This window comes from Nothoprocta perdicaria, unplaced genomic scaffold (genome assembly GCF_003342845.1).
Source record: "Nothoprocta perdicaria isolate Ctin4 unplaced genomic scaffold, notPer1 scaffold_63, whole genome shotgun sequence".
In the NCBI taxonomy this organism is placed as follows: domain Eukaryota; kingdom Metazoa; phylum Chordata; class Aves; order Tinamiformes; family Tinamidae; genus Nothoprocta; species Nothoprocta perdicaria.
In genome coordinates this window covers 1957398-1967113 of record NW_020455899.1, presented here as the reverse complement: position 1 = coordinate 1967113, position 9716 = coordinate 1957398, and the positions used below count along the sequence as shown (strand labels likewise).

The window sequence follows — 9716 nt, the reverse complement described above, 5'->3', positions numbered from 1 at the left end:
GTGAGGTGGCCATGTGTCAATGCCATCTACTTGTGCTATGTGCAAATGAAACGGTTTCTGCACAGATTTGAAGCGGATTGGTGGGATGGAAACTACCGGCAGCCACAGGGTGACATGTATTTCACRCACTGTGCCAGAGGGATCAGGGAAAACACTGCTCGGATGTGCACTGCKAGCAAAGATCAGGAGCTGCAGGTGATCTACTGAAACCTGGTGTTGGTGGGGAGGGCTGGAGAGAAGGAGGGAGGAGAACAGTGAGGCAAAAAGAGCGTAAATGATAGCAGGAAACTCGCTGCTCGGGGACTGTACGGGGCTGCAGTCACGGAGGGTTAGAGGGAAGGGCTGCTGATGATTGAGGAAGGGGAGCAATGCTGAAATATCATAATTATTGCAGTTTTGGGGTGGGCTGATGTCACTCTGTGCTTATGGCAGAAACTCTGAGTGCCAYGGCAAGGAATGCTAAGGAACCTGCAACATTAGTGGGCAAGAAGGAGAGAGGAATTTAAGGTGGGGAGCAGCATGTAGGTGGTTGGTGCTGGAGGGGACGAGGCCCCACAGAGCCACCGGTGCAGGAGGAGGGTCTTGGGGAGCGGGGAGGCCGCTCACCCCCGGTGCTGAACCAAGGCTCAGACCCTCGCTTGGAAGTGCAAAGCAGGAGCTGCTCCCACAGAGAGCTCTGTTTGCCGACAAGCCTTGTGGCCACGGGCGCGGTGTTGTCCTTTCCCACCCCAAGAGCAGGCGGACAAAGGAGCGATGGTGTTAGGGAGCGGGCTGGTGGTGTTTTCTTACCAACAGCAGCACTGAGAGGACGGGACGAGATGCCTGCAGTGCCAGGATATCTGCTAACCCGCAGGGACCATCGGCAGCAGCAGGGAAGGAGCCCGAGCCTCTATCAGCACTGAGATGCAAACACAGCAAGGGCAGAACCAGATGCACAATGCGGAGGCTAAAAACCCTGGCAAAACAACACAGAATARCACAGTCCACAGAGGCCATTAGGAGGAACAGGGAGGCCCAGGTGGGTTTTCCTGCTTTAGAAAAGCAAATGCCTTTGTACACGGATCCATGGATGTACATGGATCAATTTTATCTTTAAAAAGAAATTAAAAAAAAAAAAATGGGAGGAGTGGTGGGATAAGCAGGTCTGTTTCATACACAGCCAAGCAGCTGCTTGGGCAAATTAAGCCGTAATGGAGAAAAATTGTAYTGTAGCCAGGGGATGAACATGAGAGAGCAGAGAGGAGCATTGAACAACGTTTAAATCCATACCACTGATTTTGAAGCATTTTGGCCAAAGAAGTGCATACCAACTCCTCAAAATCCCAAGAGCAGATTTGTTCCCACAGCATAAAGCACAGCACAGAACAGGAGAACAAAAACAGAAATCCTAACTTGGATGAGACCACGGGTCTCCAAATTTCTGTCTACAAAGAAATACGGACAGCTCTCAGTCTGAAATAGGAGGGTTTGCTTTCACAAACCCTCTCATGAAGGAAGAGCTTCCTTTTCCCTGGGAGGCAGTGTAGACGAGTGGGCCATGACAGTAATTTCTGCCAAAGTGTCAATGTGCAGCTGGGGGCAGCGGAGCGGGGCCTGGCACGTATGGATAGCGTGCATGGAGCCGTGTATAGTGCGTGTGGATGCATCTGTACGAGCTGCATCTGCAGCTGTGGTGAGTTGTGCTGTTTGCCCTGCGCCCCCAGCATGGCTGTGAGGATGGCTTTGCTGATGGGCGTGAAGAGCAGAGGTTTCCACACGCTGCAAAAGGGCAGCTGGGAACACTTGTCCTGGGATGCAGGTAGTTTTCATCTCCCGTCTCCAACTGTCTGTGCACCCCGGCAYGGAGAGCAGCTTCCGAAGTGGAAAATGAGTGTGTCTGAGCAAAGCCAGGGCTGTTTTAAGGAGAACGGGGGCACTGCAGAAGGCAGCAGAAACCTCGGTGCGTTTCTGAGCTAAGGGGCTTCGGGCACGGACACTATCCTGGGAGGAAGGAGGTCTGAGGCAGCTCTATGTGTTCATACAGACACGTAACGTCCCCTTGGTCACATCCTGGGCATCCCCTTGGTGCACATCCTGGGAGGAGGCGATGGGAGCAGCATGAGGCAAACAACGAGAGCTTTAACAAACCTCTCTAAGGAGCGTTTACAACCAAGGCCTGAGATAAGGGGGGCCCAGCATCTGCGGAGCCTCCAGGAGTGCTCCCAAGAGGCCTCCAGGAGCGTGGGCCTTGGGAAGCACCATGCGCTTCCACACGGGAAGAGCTGTGAGGCCCTGGCACAGGCTGCCCAGGGAAGCGGTGGGGTTGCCCACCCTTCCTGGCAGTGCTCAAGACACRTGCAGATGTCTTGAGCCATGTCTTGAGGGACATGGTCTAGTTGGACTCGGTCTTGAAGGTCATTTCCACCACAACGATTCTGTGACTMCACGTGACCTGCTCTGGGTCTTCCTTCTTCCACATGTCCCGTACGCACTCCGAGGGGGCTAAATGGGATGGGACTTCTGTTGCAGGAGGCTGGGGAGCGGCACGGGAAAACCAGACTCCACTTAATCCTTTGGGAACAGATTATTTGTGGGAGGCTGGTGCCTGATGGCAGGTGTTGTGTCTGTGACTGCTGCTGAGATGGGCATGTAACTTTAGGGGAATCTGTGCAGGAAAAGTGCAACAACARTAGCATATAAACATCAGGAATTTTTACCCCCACTGAGGTGAGGGGTGGTCTCATCTGGTCCCAAAGCCCCAGTGCGTCTGCTCACCTTCCCCTTTGCTTTGCAGCACTGGGAGCATGACGAGGAAGATCTTCACCAACACGAGGGAGCGATGGAGGCAGCAAAACGTCAACAGCGCCTTCGCCAAGCTGCGGAAACTCATTCCCACCCACCCTCCGGACAAAAAGCTGAGCAAGAACGAGACGCTGCGCTTGGCCATGAGATACATCAACTTCCTGGTGCAGGTGCTGGGCGGGCCGGGGCTGCCGCCGGCCGGGGCCGCGCGGGGCGGCATCCTGGGCTTCCTGCAGCAGCCAAGCTTGGGCCAGCCGGCGCGGGCCGAGAGCCGCCCCGGCACCGCCGGCACCACCGGCACCAGCGGCACCGGCACCAGCGGCGCCCCGCGACGGCCGGAGGCAGCGGCTCCGTAGCGGGCGGCGCGGCCTCCTCGTCCGACGGGCGCTCTCCTCCTGCAGAAGCTGCGGGTCGCTCCTATGTCTACAACAACTGCCCTGTTTATTTCTATTTCTGCTTTTTATTATCTATTTATTTCTGTTTCTGGTTTTGCCATCTATTTACCTCTATTGCTGTTAAATCAAAAATGCTGATGTTAAATGTAAGAAGACACAGTCACAGGYGACTTTTGGTGGGTTCAGAAGGAAGGGGCGCACCAGAAAATCTTGCCCTTAGCAGTGAGAGCCAGCGCATGAAGGAACTTGGTCTTCTCCTACCTTCAAAGCCTTTAGAGCTGGTCTCCAGATACCTTCAAAGCGTAACAAATCGTCTGTGGGCCAAGCTTCTTTATTCTTGAATATGTGTAGTAATGTTATAAAAAGAGCACCTAGAGCAGCAGAAAGGGAGCCATGGGGATTAAGCAGGACTCGTTCCTGGTCAGAAGCTGCTCACACTGACATAGGGCCTCTCTTATCTGCATAGCTGCCTTTCCAAACACCTCAGCCACGAGGACACTTTTTCCTCTCAAATCCCAGGCGCCTTCCAAGGTTGCACCAAAGGAACCCAGGGTGGTTCCTGTCAAGGACATGGTCCTGTGCTTTGGCGAGGACTGAGGTCGGACAGGGATACATCTCACTTAGCCTAGAGTGCTCCTGTAGGTGCCCTACGGAGAGATTTTAACTGAGAGTTTAAAAAAAGAAGAGCTGAAAAGGTTAGTGACTGCTTCATTTGGTTTCTGAGTAGCGTTAATTTTCAATGTTCTTGCTCTGCTGCCAGAGCAGGGGAGCATACGGGGTGGAAACACACGAAGGGTTTTCGGTGCTGCTGAGCAGAGCAGCGTCTCTCCCGCACGTTGCTGCAAAGGTGATGAGGCAAGTCCTCCTCCCCCAGGTTTCTGTCGACTCAAAGGGAGCTACGGCATGGCCACAGAGTCCAAGAAAATCAGAGCACTTATCCGTGGGGCAGCGTGCTGCCTGTCRGTCTGCCCCATGCTTGCTGTCCTACGAAAGGCACTGGTCACCGAGACGAGTCGCAATGTCCATGAGCACAGGTGGGGAACAAAAACCTGGCAGTCCCGTAACATAAATAGCTACTGATTTTCTGTCCTAAAACAGGTTCTCTTCTTGTTATTGTTTTTATCCACACGAGCACTTTCCTTGTTCTCCTTCCTCTTTGGGAGCGCCCTACTCTCATGTACAGTGTGTGYTTGACTAGACCTATCTACCAAAGACCTTTCCTCGTCAGACTTTTCCCGTGTATTTTGTGGATTTCCTATGTGTATGACCATGAACAGACATGGGTGTAACTGACATATTTTGTCGTATATGATGTTATTTAACTCTTAATATATTCTAAATAAATTATTTAAGAGATGAACCCTTGTCATCTCAATTTTTTCTCGTATTCATTCTATGTTGTGTGTAACACTTGGTAGGGGATGCAAGGAGCAATACAACACAGCTTTCAGTAAAGAATCATTCTGCTGTTCAGCACTCATGTAAGATTTTTAATCTTAGAAATAATTTAGAAACACTATCAGCTGATGACGAATGAAGGGAATATTTTATTAATAACAGCTTTTTACACTTTTGTTTGATTTGTTTTCCATATTAGGAAAATTTTGACCAGGTCTTGAAGAAAATGATAAATACTRTTTCATTGTGAAACACTGTTGTGTTTGTCTTGAATATATTTATGATTGAAAAGATTGAAGATTCTAATTCAAAAGATTGAAAAGATTCTAGTGAACTCATTTGGACTCATTTGCTTTGAGTCTGTCACTATCTGGAGAGGTTCAAACAGCAGCAGTCTGCATATTCTGACCGGCTCGGGATACTTGTGAGGGATGAGCTCCTTCCCCAGCTCTATTCAGGTGTTAACCACCAGTGACATTATCTGATAACAGCCCTGATGGCTGCACCCTGATGGGGAGATAAGGCTAATGATGCACACACCAGCCAAAAGTTCTCTGAAATGAAAGGAGCACTACAAGTCAATCATCTTATCCCATAAATATGGGGAAAGCCCAGGAGCCCCTTGAGCTCTCCTTGCACGGCAGCGGGCTGCATGTCAGGATCTTCCCTTTAGCAGGGACACCTCTCAAGGAGGCTCCTCAGAGTGAGGAGATGCTTTCCACAACGGATTTGTGGTAAGAGACTACGGCACGCTCGCTCTCTGAGATTGTAAACACTACTGATGTAACTGGGCACAAAATCCCTTAGTCATAAACCACTGACCAGGTGTGGGACTAGGATTGGATCCAGCTGCACTCACACTCCTCTCGGAAGGAGCTTGGAAAGCAAAAGGGGTCTAATCTGACCCTCGTGACTCAATGGGAGGGTGTCCTTGATAATTCTGTGTGTATCTTGAACCCCAAGGCAGCAAATAACAAACGACCTTGAATCTCATGAAACCATTGTCCATATCATTAAAACCTACTACTATTTCTTTCACACCAATGAAGTGCATGTGTCATTCAGCCCTCCTCAACTCTTTCCATGACAGCACTTCCTCATGTTACACCACAAGAAGAATTTGGAAGCGAGGTGATTTCTGTATAAAATGCATCTGGGAAACTAATTGCCTCAAGTGATTCTGTATCAAAATCATCAAAACAGCATGAGGCTCAAAATACATATCTGCATATGCAAGACAGTGCCACTTTAGAGAAGCCCCTCTGCATACAATTAATTCAGAGTTAGTTGTCATGTTCAGGACCACAGAGCTATGTTTTCCCTGGATGTGGGCACCACAGAAAACGTGGTAAGACCAGACTTAACATGGTGCTGTGTTGTGAGATGATGGGACCTGTGGCATGGAGACACACTGAATAATTCAAAACTGTCTAGAAATGTTTACCATATGGTGTAGCAATGAAACACACTATAAATTGCAAAAATAATCCTAATTTTAATGCCTTTTTTTTGTTTCACAGTAGTAACTAGCAATTCTAAATAGGATTATGTGAACAGAACTCTATCTTTTAATTTATTTTTTTATTTAACTTTTCCTGCAATGGAAGAGGACATGTCTGGCAACACTGCAGGGAAGATGAGCCAAGGTGATACCTTCTAGAAGCGTGCCTGGTATCTCCCGACACCAAAATCCGTGCTGCAAGGTTAAAAAAAGACGTGTCTCCCTCCAACCCACCGTAACTCTACCCTGCACAGAGGAAGTGCGACGTGACTCAGCCTGGCTGAAGCAGAAACCTTGGTGAGACATAAGGAGTAGGGTGACTTTACTGGAAGTCTCCAGCAGGATTACGAGAAGCACATATCTCCATATGCAGGTCAGATGAGGATTACTTTCTTTAGAAGATGGTGCTATCTGAGATGTGCTTGCTCTTTGCTATCACATAATGAGGGGAAGCTGATGCCAGGAGACGTACAACTTAGTCCTCCTGCAAAAGTAACCCATGCATCATGAGGAACAAGCCTGCTGGGGACAGAGGTACAAGATTCGTGACTCATTTAGCCGCCCCTCTGGCAGTATCTAGAAGTGTCCCGTGAATTTCTGAGCTGCTAGGGGATGAGATGCAGTGACCATGGTTAAAGCAGACCGACTGTGCACGGCAGATCTGACTTTTGTTCTTTGAAGGCTGGGCGATGAAAGGGGATGGAGAGAATGGGTGACTTAACTACTGACCTGTGGGGCAGAGGTCACTTGGGAGCAAAGCCTTAACTCTAAAGGCCATAGATAAAGTGACAGAGTCTAAATCCATCTGTTTTCAGGGATGTAACTGTATTTTTAAACTGGCAGATGCTGAGAGAATCAAAGGGGAGAAGGTGGGTGGAGGAAGCAACTCAAACATGTATTTAGGTTATACAAGGTAGAGATTGCCCTAGTGTGCCTGGTTCGATTTATTCAATGTTAATGTGTCACTAAGCTGGAGCAGAGTTTTCCTAGCGCTCTGGATTGGTACAGCTTTTATCCGGGAGGTGCAACTACCCTCACCCCATTATCTTCTCCCACCAAATCCCCCAGTATATATGAACAAATGCATATCCAATCCCTTCACGCTTTGTTTTGCCAGCACAGACTGCAAGCCAGGTAGATCAGGAGAATATATCGCTTTGCTAGATGCTTCCTCACGCAGCTGCATGGAAAGACAGATCCTTTCTTAGGAAGGTTAAAGCCTTAAGGAGAAAGTTGAGGATGACAGCCCACAGACAGCATTACTACAGTGAGACACTCTGCCGCTAGCCCTGGGTTCGTGCAACAATATCTGACACATAAAGACTTACACATAAATCCATCCAACTTCTACCCTATCCTCCTTAGACTGCCCATATGTCTATAAAACCCTACAGAGTTAGGCTTAGGGTTAGAGTTTAGGTTATGACCTCAAGACCCCAAGAAAGGCCTAATGTGCAGCCAGGATGACACTAGATACAAATCACGTCAGACTGGCTGTGCTCGGATATGTAGATGTACAACCGATCAAAATACAATTAACAGATTCCCCCTCCTCAGAGGATATAAGGTACTGTATAAAATTTAAGCTTAAAAAGAGTCTATTATTACAGAAAAGACCTGGAGACTTTAAGAGGAAAATTGCAGTGTGTGAAGCACTCAGTGTGGGGCCATTAGACCTAGATAGCAGGACATACTGAGCACAGAGGCTTAGGTGGAATTTAGGCCAGCTGGCTCTGATCCCAAGTATTTTACTGCCTGTAGAGAAAAAGGTGTTTCAGAACCAACTATAGGGCTCTGTGAATTGGCAGCTTCTGTAGTGCTCTCTGCGGCTATGAATGAAAAAGGAGGGTTTTAAGCTGGCAGCCCCTCTGGTCTGCTGCTGATTCACCGGGGCTCCCTCCAGCCTGGCAAGCTGGGCCTGCCAAGGCCCCTCGTCGGTGGCACCAGCCTGGGTGGGAAAAGCCCCTTGAACAGCAGCAGAATTAACCTGGTGCTGAGAGGAGCTGCTGGGTCTGGCTCTTCCTCCCGAGCTCGGCTGCAGACTTTCCCTCTGATCTCCAGGCACGGAAATTCAGGGCAGCAGCTCCCTGACGGGTAAGGCCAAGCGCTGGCTTTGCCACAGGATGGTCACATTTCTGTGTAGGCTTGTGGAATGCAAACAGATATTCCTTAATCCTAAGGTTTTAGGCAATGGGAGGTATCCATAGCAGGTAATTTTACAATTCCATTTGAGCTTATTAGTAGATTTATRTATATATTCCTCCCACCACCTCCATAAAGTCTGCCTTAAAATTCACTTAAGGCAAAGGAAAAAACATGGTTTTTACCTTTAAAGTCTGAAGTATTAATATTCAGGCAAAAGAAAAATAACAATGACAAGAGCAAAACAAAATCTCAATGGTAGTGTGAGAAAGAGTGTAGGATTGATTCATCTGTGCCTGATACACCTGAATGTACTTTTTGTAGGGATATATAGATCTCTGTATTACTTCTGTGTTCACTAGCTAGATAGAATATAGCAATACCATGTTGTTTCTGCTACACTTAACAACTAAACTGTTAATTAAGTGACTCTGAAAGCCCTGAGCAATAAGCTTCTATAGATTCACACATATTCAGAGTGGCATTTCACACATTTCAGCCTAACAATGGCTGAATCTATTAAAAATACATTAATTATATGTGTTTAAATAGCTAYAATATTTTTCACATTCTCCTTTACAACATACTTGTAAGCTGATTGATTTTTCCTAAATAAAAAAGGAGTGTTGGTAAAATAATTTAAAATGTTTTCTTTGTATAAGTTCATCAAGCAAGTACTTTTAGCATCTCTCTGCCATGTACTATGTGGATGGAACTGAAGGCATTTTTTTTTCTTGAAAAATGCATGTTAGCATCAGTCAGGGGYTAATCATAAATACTGCTTCAAAGCCTGACTTAACCTGGCATTTCTGATGGTTTTTATGTTGCCTCTGTGAAGTCCTGAAAGAGTCTAGGGTTGAGGTTGTCAAAAGGGTGACCCTTCCTCTTGAGGGTGCAACTTAAAACACTTCAGGCTTGTCAGGACTAYTATGTGGGGTGCTCTCTTGATAGTGTGCTTTTATGGTTCCCCTTTCAATCTGTCTTTGCACACGTATGCTTCTAAGAAACCCAGAAAGAGGAGTGGGAATGGTCAGCGAATTTATCTGGAACAGATGGCAGTGCAGAAGCAGCCATGAAAAGTATGTGAAGATTTTTATTAGAAGCTGAAGCACCTTTAAGTCATTTCACCTCGGATTCCTGAATATAAAAGCTTATGAAGTTCCTAGTTAATTCTGAAACCCACAGCTATAGATCAGAATTTTGTGTCCTGTGAGAAGTTCTTTGTCTAGCAAAGGCAAATGAGGAAGAGGGCAGGCACTAAGGAACCCAGTTTACATGTTGTAGTGATGCAAGCCCACCACAGAAAACACACAGAAAAACCACCCATAGGCTTTGTTCTTGTTTTGTTCCTTATCAGTCTCCTCCAGAGACTCTAAAACTCGTATCTCAATAGGCCAGATTACCAAGCTGATCCCCTCTCCATGATGAATAGCAATTGAACAATGTTTTCCACTGATGGCAAACTATACATTGCCAGTCTCTTCCTTCCTTCCTTCCTT

At 47.4% G+C, this 9716-nt stretch overlaps 1 protein-coding gene across 1 annotated transcript; it reads left to right on the top strand.

Moving 5' to 3' along the window:
* The first annotated feature begins 2783 nt into the window (after positions 1-2783).
* Positions 2784-3137, top strand: TAL2 (TAL bHLH transcription factor 2). The gene has a single exon (XM_026049944.1). It carries the CDS (start codon positions 2784-2786, stop codon positions 3135-3137), a length of 354 nt encoding a protein of 117 aa, XP_025905729.1.
* The last annotated feature ends 6579 nt before the right edge of the window (positions 3138-9716 follow it).

Coding starts and splice junctions, on each gene's coding strand:
- TAL2 (XM_026049944.1), top strand. CDS start 2,784: ATGACGAGGAAGATCTTCACCAACACGAGGGAGCGATGGAGGCAGCAA.